The sequence below is a fragment of the Scyliorhinus torazame genome, chromosome 5 (genome assembly GCF_047496885.1).
Source record: "Scyliorhinus torazame isolate Kashiwa2021f chromosome 5, sScyTor2.1, whole genome shotgun sequence".
Classification (NCBI taxonomy): domain Eukaryota; kingdom Metazoa; phylum Chordata; class Chondrichthyes; order Carcharhiniformes; family Scyliorhinidae; genus Scyliorhinus; species Scyliorhinus torazame.
In genome coordinates, this window is record NC_092711.1 from 132,769,756 (window position 1) to 132,785,096 (window position 15,341).

At 49.7% G+C, this 15,341-nt stretch overlaps 1 protein-coding gene across 1 annotated transcript in view; it reads right to left on the minus strand.

Moving 5' to 3' along the window:
* Window positions 1–7,796: 7,796 nt before the first annotated feature.
* parp2 (poly (ADP-ribose) polymerase 2) overlaps window positions 7,797–15,341 on the minus strand; it is a 113,631-nt gene continuing 106,086 nt past the window's right edge. The window contains 2 exon segments of the mRNA XM_072501356.1: window positions 7,797–8,767; window positions 11,882–12,006. Of these exon segments, the coding sequence (XP_072357457.1) occupies window positions 8,608–8,767; window positions 11,882–12,006 (285 nt within the window). The 3' untranslated portion in view covers window positions 7,797–8,607.

A 15,341-nucleotide genomic window follows, 5' to 3' on the forward strand; every position in this document is an offset into this window, starting at 1 on the left:
CCAATACCATTTATGCTAATCGCTTAGCACTTCGTCCATAGCGGACTATGCCTTGGCGATTTAGATGCTTCTCAAACGTTGCGCCACCTCCACCGCCCTCTCAAGCAGCTCGTTCCATATTTTCATGACCCCCTAGGTGAAAAAATGTTTCCTCAGGTTTCCCCTGAACCATTTGCTCCTCATCGTAAACTCATGCCCTCTGGCATGTCTGCCAGGGGGAAAAGATTGTTACCCTATCTCTGCCTCATAATTTTGTATTGGATCCCCCTCGATTCCAGGGAAAACAAACCCAGTCTCTCCTCTGAAACTTTCCATCCCTGGCAACCTCCTGGTGAATCTGCTCTGCACCCCCTCCGGCGCAGTCACGTCCTTCTGGTGGTGTGCCGACCAGAACTGCACACAATATTCCACCTGTGGCCTATCCAATGTTTCATCAAGTTGAATCAAGACCTCTCTGCTCCTATATTCTGTGCCCAACTAATGAAGGCAAGCATTCTGTACGTCTTTTTCACCACCCTATCTATGGGCGGCACGGTAGCGCAGTGGTTAGCACTATTGCTTCACAGCGGCAGGGTCGCAGGTTCAATTCCCAGCTTGGCTCACTGTGCGGAGTCTGCACATTCTCCCCGTGTCTGTGTGTGTTTCCTCCGGGGGCTCCGGTTTCCTCCCACAAGTCCCGAAAGACGTGCTGTTGGGTGAATTGGACATTCTGAATTCTCCCTCTGTGACCCGAACAGGCTCCGGAATGTGGCGACTGGGGGATTTTCACAGTAACTTCATTGCAGTGTTAATGTCAGCCCACTTGTGGCAATAAAGATTATTGTTATGACCTGTGCTGCCTCCTTAAAGGAGTCATGGACCTTTACACCAAAGTCCCTTTGTTCCTCACTGGGGGCTGGGGACAATCAATGTCCCAGGCCCATAATCATTCGCTTTCATAACTTGGGACGATTTCCAGAAAGCTCCGGAGGCGGCGAGGTGTGGCGGGGGGGATCTGGTTCCGTTCTGGGGGGGGGTCTCATTATTCCAGGACTTCTCGGCGGCAACACAGCTTTGATGAAGTTAGGAAACAGCTCAAGGCGGCTGGAGTGAATTAAGCTCTGCTTTATCCTGCAATGGGGGAGGGTGAAATCCGACGGCTCTATCAAGACATTCGATAAAACAGCCAGTGCCTTGGCCTTTGTAAAGTCTATTGAAGGCGATAATGTGGATTCATAGCCTGCAGCTCGTTGAAAGATCTGCTGGCCTGTCTCCGTCATATTGCCTCATTCGATCTTGTTATATGTCATGTTTGCTGGGCGGTGTCAATAACTGAGCACTATCTGGGACTGCGACGCTGAGGATCCGGGTTGGAATCCCGGCCCTGGGTCACTGTCCGTGTCTGCGTGGGTTTCACCCCCACAACCCAAAAGATGTGCAGGTTTAGGTGGAATGGCCACGCTAAATTGCCCCGGAATTGGAAACAATATATATAATTGGGTACTCTAAAATTTTAAAAATAACTGAGCACTATACCGAATGTTTTATCCTTATTCCTCACTCGTGTTGAGGAATGTCCCCTTAGAAATATTGTCGTTGCGATTCCTTTTGTATCTTTCTTGTGTTGGGGTCTGTAAGGGGTTAGCTGGATCCTGCAATGGTACGCAGGTCTATTATCCAAGAAAAGGTCATTTTATGAAATCTCTGGTGCAACTGGAGAGGGGGAGGTGGGGAAAGAGGTGTGTTTTGGTGCATACCTGAACGTGGTGTGAAAATCCGATCCTAATTTCCTTCTGCTGGTCTGTGCAATGGCGGTAGAGAATTTTAAACTACATTCCTGGAATGTGCAGGGTATTCACCATCCGGTCTTTTCTTAAGAAGGAGATCGTTGACACAGCCTTGTCACAGGACACTCCAGTGAGTGAGGAGGAGCAGTGAAAGTCAATTCCGGCCTGGTCTGCGTGGAGTTTGCTCAATCTCCCCGTGTCTGCGTGAGTTTCCTCCCACAGTCCAAAGGTGTGCGGGTTAGGATTGGCCATGACCAATTGCCCTTTAAGTGTCCAGGAATGTGCGGGGTAGGTTGGGGTTACAGGGATAAAGCAACCCTGGGTTCAGAGGGTAAGTGCAGACATGATGGGTCAAAGGGGCTTCTTCTGCACTGTAGGGATTAGAACAAAGAAAGGTAAAGCACAGGAACAGGCCCTTAGGCCCTCCAAGCCCATGCCAACCATGCTGCCCGACTAAACTACAATCTTCTACACTTCCTGGGTCCACATCCCTCTATTCCCATCCTATTCATGTATTTGTCAAGGTGCCCCTTAAATGTCACTCTCCCTGCTTCCACCACCTCCTCCGGCAGCGAGTTCCAGGCACCCGCTACCCTCTGTGTAACAAACTTGCCTCGTACATCTCCTCTAAACCTTGCCCCTTGCACCTTAATCCTTATGCCCCCTAGTAATTGATCCCTCTACCCTGGGGAAAAGCCTCGGACTATCCACTCTGTCTATGCCCCTCAGAATTTTGTAGACCTCTATCAAGTCGCCCCTCAACTCAGTCTTTCCAGTGAGAACAAACCGAGTTTATTCAATCGCTCCTCGTAGCTAATGCCCTCCATACCAGGCAACATTCTGGTAAATCTCTTCTGCACCCTCTCTAAAGCCTCCACATCCTTCTGGTAGTGTGGCGACCAGAATTGAACACTATACTCCAAGTGTGGCCTAACTAAGGTCCTATACAACTGCAACATGACTTGCCAATTCTTATACTCAATGCCCCGGCCAATGAAGGTAAGCATGCCGTATGCCTTGACTACCTTCTCCACCTGTGTTGCCCCTTTCAGTGACCTGTGGACCTGTACACCTAGATCTCTCTGACTGTCAATAATTGAGGGTTCTACCATTCACTGTATATTCCCTACCTGCATTAGACCTTCCAAAATGCATTACCTCACATTTGTCCGGATTAAACTCCATCTGCCATCTCTCCGCCCAAGTCTCCAAACGATCTAAATCCTGCTGTATCCTCTGACAGTCCTCATCGCTATCCGCAATTCCACCAACCTTTGTGTTGTCTATGGTTCTTTTCTATGCTGTAGCATAGTTGCCTGGTGGCAGCGCTTACGAATGGTTATAGATCTGAAAATCCAGTGAGGGGCTAGGTCGGGTTGCCCTTATCCCTTTTATTGTGCGCATTGTCTATAGAGCCTTTGGCAGAGGCAATTACACAGGATCCTTCGATCTTTGGGCTGCAGTGCAGGGAAGCAGCAGCAGGTCGCGTTTTACGCGGACGATGTGCTGCTTGTTTGTATCGAAGCCGGACATCTCGGTTCCCGCTATTACCGGGGCGGTAGATAAGATTTAGCATTTTCTCAGGTGACAAAAAGTCAGTTTCATGAAGTCTGAGGCTCGGCCACTGGATGGGCTGAGAGGAGACCCTTCACTAACTTTCCATTTGGGCGGTGCCCTCCCTCGGGACCTACCTACCTGGGAGTCGTACTTACCCTCTTCTTTAAGCAACGGTGTGGGGCAAATCCCCCCCCCCCCCAAGGTTGACTGCATATATTGGGTGGCACCTGACTCGCTGGGCCTCCCTGACGATATCATGGCTGGGCAGGATCGCCTTGATCAAGATGAATGTGTTGCCTTGGGTTGTTGTATCCATTCCAGATGCTGCCAATCCTGAGGGCTGGGATCTTATGAGCAATGGGATGGTTAGTTCATATGTACGATCGAACAACAGGAAACCTCCTTTGAAGCTGGCTAAGTTGCACCTCCCGTGTTCCAAGGGGGTTCCGAGCATTAAAATGTACCAATTAGCCTCTCATCTTAGGCTTAGCAGCCTAGTCGGTGTGACCTTTACAAGCCCGGCTGTTCTACGGGGACTTCGAGACCGTGCGAGAATAGAATTCTATAATTATCAACACTCTTTAGAGCGTGGAGGATGGTTCGTCAATTGGAAGGGAGATCGAAACTGGCTTCCGCGCTCTCTCCCATCCAGGGAAGCCTGAATTTCCTACCTTATGGACCATATGGATTCGATGTTTGGAGGGATAGAGGCATTTGTAGGCTGGGAGATATGTTCAGTGGTCCGCCTCACCATCCTTTGAGCGGCTATGCCAACAACTTGACACTCTGAGACACACTTTTTAAAAAAAAAAAAAAGACTTTTATCCTGAATAAAATAACTATGCATCTCGACTCTTCTATTTCCCCGAGTGGAAAATCGTCCCTACTTCTGCGGAGCTTAAACAATTAATTAGCAAGTCTTGTGACACTTAGTGTTGTAGATCCTGTGTGAGTACATTGGATATGTGGCAGTCTTGGAAAAGAGCCTTGGCAACTAACATTGATGAGGAGACATGGGGTAGTATATGGGGTTATACCAACAAAATCTCGGTATGTAATAGAATGAAATGAAATGAAAATCGCTGGTCACGAGTAGGCTTCAATGAAGTTACTGTGAAAAGCCCCTAGTCGCCATATTCCGGCACCTGTCTGGGGAGGCTGGTACGGGAATCGAACCGTGCTGCTGGCCTGCTTTAAAAGCCAGCGATTTAGCCCAGTGAGTTAAACCAGCCCCAGAATGAACGAGACTCCGTTCAAGATACTGCAACGTTTCCACGTTACACCGAGTTTGAGACACAGGTTTGATCCTGCTATATTATAAAGGTCATTCCAGTCTATTCCCCTTTTATTTTGCCGCTCTTATTTTGATCCATGGATGATTAATGGACGTGCCTCTTTAAGGCAAGCAGCCTGTGTCTTTAATTCAAACAGAAGATTCCAGAGGTTTAAGGAGAGATCACGCGCCGGCTTAAGCTGGAGAGCAGACTTGTAGGGACTAGTGCGAGAAATGGGGTTAGAACTTGGGTTTGATCGATTGTGGTCATTGAATTGGCCCAAAAAGCTGTGCTCTGCCCGGTAACAGGTGGTGATTGGATCTTATCCCACTGATATGCTTTTCAGAACAAGTTTTGATTCTGGCAGCACGGAGAAAAGATCCAGCTAACTCTCTCCAGGTCGCTGCTGTGAGCGCTATCTCTCTCGCTCTCTCCAGAAAGCCTGTGGGGGCTGTATTCCTGAAACTACAGAGGCCTGAATCCAAACCAGGAACAGAAAGCAAGGTTTGAAGAGAGGTAAGCTGCCTCTCCAGGAAAGTTGAGTGTGCTGCATTTCTAAACCACAGAGAACGAATGATTCTACAGAGAAAGCCGGTACAGGCTGCAAACAGAGACTTTAACCGTCATGTTTGTTGGGAGAAAAGGCGCAGAAAAACCATCGTCTGAAACAAAGGCTCTCGCTTACGACTTTTACCCTTTCCACCCCCTCTGTGTATATCTGGCTTGTATGTGTGTCCGTATATTTAGAGGGTGGGAGGGGGGGGGGGGGGGGGGCAAGTTAGAGTGGGAGCTAGGTATTATTTAATCATTAACCAACTGTACACCTGTTGAATATTTCGTGATAGTTCTTGTTACAAATGAACAGTAATTGTGTTTAAACTTACAAACCGGGTGACTGTAATTATTGGGTAGCCAAGGGCCAAAGACTTCAGATATTTTTACAAGAATTATTGGTTAATTCACCTGTGTTGCGACTCCGGGGCACGTGGGGCTGGAATTGACCGCGCAGTAGCCCAGGGTGGCGTAACTATACCCCCTTGTGCCTGGGAGTCGAGGGTGACTACGTACACTGCGCATGGCCCTGTGTCAAAATTCAATCCTATTGGTCTGGTGTAGATAAACAGCTCGTGAGGATATTTGGTACAGCCTTCAAATTTGATCCTTTGTTCCTGTTGATTCCCTTATTTCCTATTTCTTTAATTTTGTCCACAGTAAGAAGTCTTACAGGTTAAAGTTCAACAGGTTTGTTTCGAATCACTAGCTTTCGGAGCACTGCTCCTTACTCAGGTGAATGAAGAGGTGCGTTCCAGAAACACATATATAGAAAAATTCAATAATGCGAGATGACACTTTGAATGTGAGTCTGCAGGTAATTAAGTCTTTACAGGTCCAGACAGTGCGACTGGAGAGAGGGATAATCACAGGTTAAAGAGGTGTGAATTGTCTCAAACCAGGACAGTTGGTAGGATTTTGCAAACCCAGGCCAGATGGCGATTGTAATGCAACATGATTTTGTCGTTATCGTTTTTGCGCCATGCATCTTTAATGGAGACATACCTTTAAGTTGAGCAGGGTGAGGAACTCAGCAGTTGCAAAATAGTTCATTGTGCTATGAGGTCTTAGATTTTGATCAGCAGAACCCAGACTTTATGGCACCCCAGAGATTGTACGGAACTCAGACGTTGCAAAATAGTTCACTGTGCTGAGGTTTTAAATTTTGATCAGCAGAACCCAGACTTTATGGCACCCCAGGGATTGGAGGGATTTGGATCGATTGGTTGGCTGGTGGCCTATGGATCGGCCAGGAACAGTATCCTGCCTGGCCACAGACAGCGATTGGGTCCTGCCAGGTGGAGCTTCCAGGGGACCCAGCAGAGAACCTGTGGACTCTGAAAGGGGAAGACTCAGGGGAAACTGTGATGCTCTCTATTTCTCTCAAACATTGCTGCTACTGTGATTATACAGAGAAGCTACTGGACCCTCAAGGTGGAAAGCAGCTCTCTCCCGCTGTCCTCCCTAATGTCTAAAGACAGAAGTCTCCAGAGTATGATGAGTCTGCAGTGAAAACCATTACAGACTGAAAGCAAAGGTATCCAACTGGAGGCCTAGACTGAAGGAGTCTAACTGGAAGACGTTCACCTGAAACAGAGACTTTTATTCTTTTTAGTATTTTACACCTCTCGTTCTCCTCTGTGTTTGTCTGTCTTTTGTGTCTGTATATATACACACACGAGGATGGAGCGAGATAAAGCCAGGAGTTAGAAATTAGATAATAGCTGTTAACCAGTTGTACTTGCTGCCTATTTAATTATAGTTATTGTTCTTAATAAAAGTTAATTGTGTTTACATTTACTAACCTAGTGACTGGACCTATTGGGCAGCCAAAGACCTCGGGTATTTTTTTAAAATTAAAGAGTTGATTTCAACTGTGTTGCGGCTCCGGGTCAAGAGGGGCTGGAATTGACCGCGCACTGGGTGTGGTAATTCGGGGTCTCCCAGGGAGAATCACGGACGACAGTGAAAACAATCTGGATGTACGCGGCCACAGGAAAAATATCCTCCCCTACTGGTTTAGCGACAAGCGTCCTTCGATTCAACACTGGTATAAAATAGTCACGGAGCGTATTCCCCATGGTGTTCCCGAGTCCTGTACTCCGTTCGGAATCACGTTCTGGAAAGTGTGGGGGAGCCCCCCCCCACCCCATCTCAAATTTATAGGCTCCGCTGTGAGAGATCCACTCCGACCAGGTTTTCCATCATTTGAGCAGGCCAGTTCTGAATTCGCTGTGTGTAAAGGTGTGCATCTTATTGTGTCATTTGACCATCTCTGTATAGCTTTAACCTCTTACACACACCCCCTCCATTCTCTAGCAGACCCGCTGTATAGTTAAGAGGCACAAAATGTTTTAAGAACCAATAGTTCCTGCCGGCCTTTTCTGTTTTTAACATATGCACGAGTAATTGTGGGCCGGCACGGTGGTCAGCACTGGGGTGGTGGGTACAGGCTGGGGGATTGGGCCTCGGTAGGGTGGTCTTTCGGAGGGTCGTTGCTGACTGGATAGGCCGAATCCCCCCTCTTCTGCACTGTAGCGATTCTATGATTCTGGACTGTAACGGTTTGTTGCGTTATTTGTAAAAGTGCTAAAACTCTGATAAGGACATGTATCCAAACAAAAAAAAAAAAGACGGTTCAGACCAGTTCAATAACGATTCTGAGGAATGTAATTTCGTTGAAGGGGTCGGAGTGTAAAAAAACATACAGCAACGTCCGAACATTATGTACGACATACAGTTTGGAGGTTCAAACAACTTGCATCAATCCAGACTTGACCACAGCCTTGTGTATGACGTGGGACCCACCACATTCGCCCTCCCTTAGGTCCCTCCGTGCCCAGTCAGACTCGTCCCATCACCAGTGATTGAGAAACACCCCCCCCCCCCCCACACCCACCAAGTGGCCAGCGGGCGAGGCCACCAATTCTCACAAAGGAAGGTCTCACCTTTGGTCATGTCGGCTTAGGGACGAATAGTGGGCCCTGGGACACTGGGGACATCTCCCTCTCTCCCCCCCCCCCGCCACACACACACACACACACACAACCAAGCTCTTCTTTCAGTCACGATCCTGGGATCTCCTTAAAGATCCATTTGAATCCAGAGTGAGCGGGAGGCCCAGTAATGAATGAACAGGTCACGTCCCAAAATGAGCATCGACAGCGACCGGACCAGGAGGTAAGGAGGTTGGCTCTTTCGAATGCTTTGAGTAGTCCCCCCCCCCCTCGTTTTTTTTGTTAAGGTTCAAGTCTTCCAAAAAGCCCTTCAAGGCCTCGGCTTTCTTAACGTTCCCCCCCCGCAAAGAAATTACTTAAGGCTCTTGACCGACGTTGCGGCCACCAGTCCAGCCCTTTTCTATGTCTGTCCTGGTGTCTTGGCGTGTCTGGCATGACGTTTTACGGTTTAAAAATGCAGGTTGTTGCTGTTGTAGCTGTGGTAACTGCACTCCAGCTCACTCACCACAGGGAGGTGAAGTCGAACTGCACCTTGAGCAGGTATTTCATGTGGACTTGTGCAGGATTGTAGACTATGTACTCGTTGTAGTTCAGGGTATAACCGTTCGGATTTTCCACTCCGGTCTCTGTGCCAGGGCCCATGGGAACCAGTGCACCGTTACTGTGAGGAGGGTGGGGGACAGAGACGGGGGGGGGGGTGCGGAGAGAGAGATATGTTGGGAGGTTGGGTGGGGAAACGGGGGGAGGGCAGACCAGGAGACCAGGAGATGGAGGGAGACATCGAGAGAGAGATGGAGGGAGGGAGGGAGAGAGAGAGAGATAGAGGGAGGGAGACATCGAGAGAGGGAAGAGGCGCACACGTCAATGGGGGAAGGGAGATCGAGAGAGGGGGAGACAGCCAGAGAGAGAGAGAGAGAGGGTAAACAGCGAAAGAGAGAGGGGTAGACAGAGGGAGAGAGAGGGGTCGACAGCGGGGGGGAGAGAGAGGGAGACAGCGAGAGAGGGGTAGACAGAGGGAGAGAGAGGGGTAGACAGCGGGGGGGAGAGAGAGAGAGACAGCGAGAGAGAGGGGTAGACAGCGGGGGGGGAGAGAGAGAGACAGCGAGAGAGGGGTAGACAGCGAGAGAGAGAGAGGAGTAGACAGCAAGAGAGAGGGGTAGACAGCGGGAGAAAGAGAGAGGGGTAGACAGCGGGAGAAAGAGAGAGGGGTAGACAGCGGGAGAAAGAGAGAGGGGTAGACAGCGGGAGAGGGGTAGACAGCGAGAGAGAGAGAGGGGTAGACAGCAAGAGAGAGAGAGGGGTAGACAGCGGGAGAGAGGGGGTAGACAGCAAGAGAGAGAGAGGGGTAGACAGCAAGGGAGAGAGAGAGGGGTAGACAGCGGGAGAGAGGGGTAGACAGCGGGAGAGAGAGAGAGGGTTGGACAGCGGGAGAGAGGGGTAGACAGCGAGAGAGAGAGAGGGGTAGACAGCAAGAGAGAGAGAGGGGTAGACAGCGGGAGAGAGGGGGTAGACAGCAAGAGAGAGAGAGGGGTAGACAGCGGCAGAGAGGGGTAGACAGCGGCAGAGAGGGGTAGACAGCGGCAGAGAGGGGTAGACAGCGGCAGAGAGGGGTAGACAGCGGCAGAGAGGGGTAGACAGCGGCAGAGAGGGGTAGACAGCGGCAGAGAGGGGTAGACAGCGGCAGAGAGGGGTAGACAGCGGCAGAGAGGGGTAGACAGCGGCAGAGAGGGGTAGACAGCGGCAGAGAGGGGTAGACAGCGGCAGAGAGGGGTAGACAGCGGCAGAGAGGGGTAGACAGCGGCAGAGAGGGGTAGACAGCGGCAGAGAGGGGTAGACAGCGGCAGAGAGGGGTAGACAGCGGCAGAGAGGGGTAGACAGCGGCAGAGAGGGGTAGACAGCGGCAGAGAGGGGTAGACAGCGGCAGAGAGGGGTAGACAGCGGCAGAGAGGGGTAGACAGCGGCAGAGAGGGGTAGACAGCGGCAGAGAGGGATAGACAGCGGCAGAGAGGGGTAGACAGCGGCAGAGAGGGGTAGACAGCGGCAGAGAGGGGTAGACAGCGGCAGAGAGGGGTAGACAGCGGCAGAGAGGGGTAGACAGCGGCAGAGAGGGGTAGACAGCGGCAGAGAGGGGTAGACAGCGGCAGAGAGGGGTAGACAGCGGCAGAGATGGGTAGACAGCGGCAGAGAGGGGTAGACAGCGGCAGAGAGGGGTAGACAGCGGCAGAGAGGGGTAGACAGCGGCAGAGAGGGGTAGACAGCGGCAGAGAGGGGTAGACAGCGGCAGAGAGGGGTAGACAGCGGCAGAGAGGGGTAGACAGCGGCAGAGAGGGGTAGACAGCGGCAGAGAGGGGTAGACAGCGGGAGAGAGGGGTAGACAGCAGGAGAGAGGGGTAGACAGCGGGAGAGAGGGGTAGACAGCGGGAGAGGGAGGGGTATACAGCGGGGGAGAGAGGGGTAGACAGCGGGAGAGAGGGGTAGACAGCGGGAGAGAGGGGTAGACAGCGGGAGAGAGGGGGGTGGCAGCGAGAGAGCGAGGGGGGTGACAGCGAGAGAGCGAGTGGGGGAGACAGCGAGAGTGAGAGGGGGAGACAGCGAGAGAGAGAGAGACAGACAGCACGTGACAGAGAGAGAGAGAGAGAGAGAGACAGCAGGAGAGAAGGCGGAATCATCGAGAGGGGGGAGACATTGAGAGAGGGGTGGGAGAAAGAGAGCGAGAGAGAGAGGGGGAGACAGTGAGGGATATGGAGAGGAGACAATGAGGGAGAGAGACAGAGGGAGATAGCGAGAGAGAGAGAGAGAAAGGGGAGACAGTGAGAGAAAGGGGGAGACAGTGAGGGATATGGAGAGGAGACAACGAGGGAGAGAGACAGAGGGAGATAGCGAGAGAGCAAGAGAGAGAAAGGGAGAGTGAGAGGGGGAGACAGGGAGATGGAAGGGGAGGGTAAGGGAGAACAAAATACGTTTAAAAATATTGGAAAGTAAACAGGAGCAGGGAATTCCAAATCTTAAACCTAACAGGAAACAACAGCAGTAAATCGATAAGAGACTCGGGTTTCTCCCATCCCTAATTCCTCCTTCAGCTGAGTGCGTTTGCTCAGCCATTTCAGAGAGTTGGGGGCAATTGAGTCAGCCACATTGCTGTGTGTGTGGTGTCTGGAGACCCCCCACCCCCAAGGCAACTGGATTACCTGTCCAGTGACCTTTGCACCACACCATCGTCCCCCTGTACTGGCGGGGCGGGTAGGGACAAACAAGTACGCCATCAAAATGGCAGGCACAGGGGCGCATTGGAATTAGAACCATTTAATTCCTGCAGTGCGGAGGCTATTCGGCTCTTCCAATCTTCACCCACTCTCTGAAAGAGCACCTACCTGGGCCCACTCCTCCGGAGCACCCGGAGGAAACCCACGTAGGTACGTGGTAAACGTGCAGGCTCCACACAGACAATTGGCTAAGGCCGGAATCGAACCCGGGTCCCTGGCGCCGTGAGGTAGCAGTGCTGACCATTGTGCCACCCAAGGTCCACCCGAAATGCGGCACCTCCGCCACAGGAGAGGAGGGGGGGCTCGAGCCCACCACCATTCTAACTCTAAGGCGCTCGAGCGCTCCCGGCTGGGACACGTTCCACACCAAGGAAGAACTCGCCCTGCGCTTCTTCCAGTAGGGGTGGTTGGACATATCTCAGCCACTCCACAAGTACAGACCGGGGCCCGCAGGGAGGAGAAGCTGACTTCCCTCGCGGATGGTACGGATGCTCGAACTCAGGGATACTCACAGCTGGATATTGCCGCCTGGTTTGGGGCCTATCCTGCCCAGGCCCATGGTGCTATCCTTCCCAGGAGGCAGCTTGTCGGCTTCGTAGTCGGCAGAGAGCAACTTGTTACAGTCACCAAGGGCCACCTGAGGAGATGAACAGGTTAACAAAGGCCGAAGCCTCAGCGACGGTACAAGTGCGATTGATATAGACAATAGCAGATACCCGGGAGTGAGTTACAGACTGGAATCTAATCGAGGGGTTTGGGTGGTTTATATATAGAATAACAGATACCCGGGAGTGAGTTACAGACTGGAATCTAATCGAGGGGTTTGGGTGGTTTATATATAGAATAACAGATACCCGGGAGTGAGTTACAGACTGGAATCTAATCGAGGGGTTTGGGTGGTTTATATATTGAATAACAGATACCCGGGAGTGAGTTACAGACTGGAATCTGATCGAGGGGTTCGGGTGGTTTATATATAGAATAACAGATACCCGGGAGTGAGTTACAGACTGGAATCTAATCGAGGGGTTTGGGTGGTTTATATATAGAATAACAGATACCCGGGAGTGAGTTACAGACTGGAATCTAATCGAGGGGTTCGGGTGGTTTATATATAGAATAACAGATACCCGGGAGTGAGTTACAGACTGGAATATAATCGAGGGGTTCGGGTGGTTTATATATAGAATAACAGATACCCGGGAGTGAGTTACAGACTGGAATCTAATCGAGGGGTTCGGGTGGTTTATATATAGAATAACAGATACCCGGGAGTGAGTTACAGACTGGAATCTAATCGAGGGGTTCGGGTGGTTTATATATAGAATAACAGATACCCGGGAGTGAGTTACACACTGGAATCTAATCGAGGGGTTTGGGTGGTTTATATATAGAATAACAGATACCCAGGAGTGAGTTACAGACTGGAATCTAATCGAGGGGTTCGGGTGGTTTATATATAGAATAACAGATAACCGGGAGTGTGTTACAGACTGGAATCTAATCGAGGGGTTCGGGTGGTTTATATATAGAATAACAGATACCCGGGAGAGAGTTACAGACTGGAATCTAATCGAGGGGTTTGGATGGTTTATATACAGAATAACAGATACCCGGGAGTGAGTTACAGACTGGAATCTAATCGAGGGGTTCGGGTGGTTTATATGTAGAATAACAGATACCCGGGTGTGAGTTACAGACTGGAATCTAATCGAGGGGTTCGGGTGGTTTATATATAGAATAACAGATACCCGGGAGTGAGTTACAGACGGAATCTAATCGAGGGGTTTGGGTGGTTTATATATAGAATAACAGTTACCCGGGAGTGAGTTACAGACTGGAATCTAATCGAGGGGTTCGGGTGGTTTATATATAGAATAACAGATACCCGGGAGTGAGTTACAGACTGGAATCTAATCGAGGGGTTTGGATGGTTTATATATAGAATAACAGATACCCGGGAGTGAGTTACAGACTGGAATCTAATCGAGGGGTTCGGATGGTTTATATGTAGAATAACAGATACCCGGGTGTGAGTTACAGACTGGAATCTAATCGAGGGGTTCGGGTGGTTTATATATAGAATAACAGATACCCGGGAGTGAGTTACAGACGGAATCTAATCGAGGGGTTTGGGTGGTTTATATATAGAATAACAGTTACCCGGGAGTGAGTTACAGACTGGAATCTAATCGAGGGGTTCGGGTGGTTTATATGTAGAATAACAGATACCCGGGTGTGAGTTACAGACTGGAATCTAATCGAGGGGTTCGGGTGGTTTATATATAGAATAACAGATACCCGGGAGTGAGTTACAGACGGAATCTAATCGAGGGGTTTGGGTGGTTTATATATAGAATAACAGTTACCCGGGAGTGAGTTACAGACTGGAATCTAATCGAGGGGTTCGGGTGGTTTATATGTAGAATAACAGATACCCGGGAGTGAGTTACAGACTGGAATCTAATCGAGGGGTTCGGGTGGTTTATATATAGAATAACAGATACCCGGGAGTGAGTTACAGACTGGAATCTAATCGAGGGGTTCGGGTGGTTTATATGTAGAATAACAGATACCCGGGTGTGAGTTACAGACTGGAATCTAATCGAGGGGTTCGGGTGGTTTATATATAGAATAACAGTTACCCGGGAGTGAGTTACAGACTGGAATCTAATCGAGGGGTTCGGGTGGTTTATATGTAGAATAACAGATACCCGGGTGTGAGTTACAGACTGGAATCTAATCGAGGGGTTCGGGTGGTTTATATATAGAATAACAGATACCCGGGAGTGAGTTACAGACTGGAATCTAATCGAGGGGTTCGGGTGGTTTATATATAGAATAACAGATACCCGGGAGTGAGTTACAGACTGGAATCTAATCGAGGGGTTCGGGTGGTTTATATATAGAATAACAGATACCCGGGAGTGAGTTACAGACTGGAATCTAATCGAGGGGTTCGGGTGGTTTATATATAGAATAACAGATACCCGGGAGTGAGTTACAGACTGGAATCTAATCGAGGGGTTCGGGTGGTTTATATATAGAATAACAGATACCCGGGAGTGAGTTACAGACTGGAATCTAATCGAGGGGTTCGGGTGGTTTATATATAGAACAACAGAAACCCGGGAGTGAGTTACAGACTGGAATCTAATCGAGGGGTTTGGGTGGTTTATATATAGAATAACAGATACCCGGGAGTGAGTTACAGACTGGAATCTAATCGAGGGGTTCGGGTGGTTTATATATAGAATAACAGATACCCGGGAGTGAGTTACAGACTGGAATCTAATCGAGGGGTTTGGGTGGTTTATATATTGAATAACAGATACCCGGGAGTGAGTTACAGACTGGAATCTGATCGAGGGGTTCGGGTGGTTTATATATAGAATAACAGATACCCGGGAGTGAGTTACAGACTGGAATCTAATCGAGGGGTTTGGGTGGTTTATATATAGAATAACAGATACCCGGGAGTGAGTTACAGACTGGAATCTAATCGAGGGGTTCGGGTGGTTTATATATAGAATAACAGATACCCGGGAGTGAGTTACAGACTGGAATCTAATCGAGGGGTTCGGGTGGTTTATATATAGAACAACAGAAACCCGGGAGTGAGTTACAGACTGGAATCTAATCGAGGGGTTCGGGTGGTTTATATATAGAACAACAGAAACCCGGGAGTGAGTTACAGACTGGAATCTAATCGAGGGGTTCGGGTGGTTTATATATAGAATAACAGATACCCGGGAGTGAGTTACAGACTGGAATCTAATCGAGGTGTTTGGGTGGTTTATATATAGAATAACAGATACCCGGGAGTGAGTTACAGACTGGAATCTAATCGAGGGGTTCGGGTGGTTTATATATAGAATAACAGATACCCGGGAGTGAGTTACAGACTGGAATCTAATCGAGGCGTTCGGGTGGTTTATATATAGAATAACAGATACCCGGGAGTGAGTTACA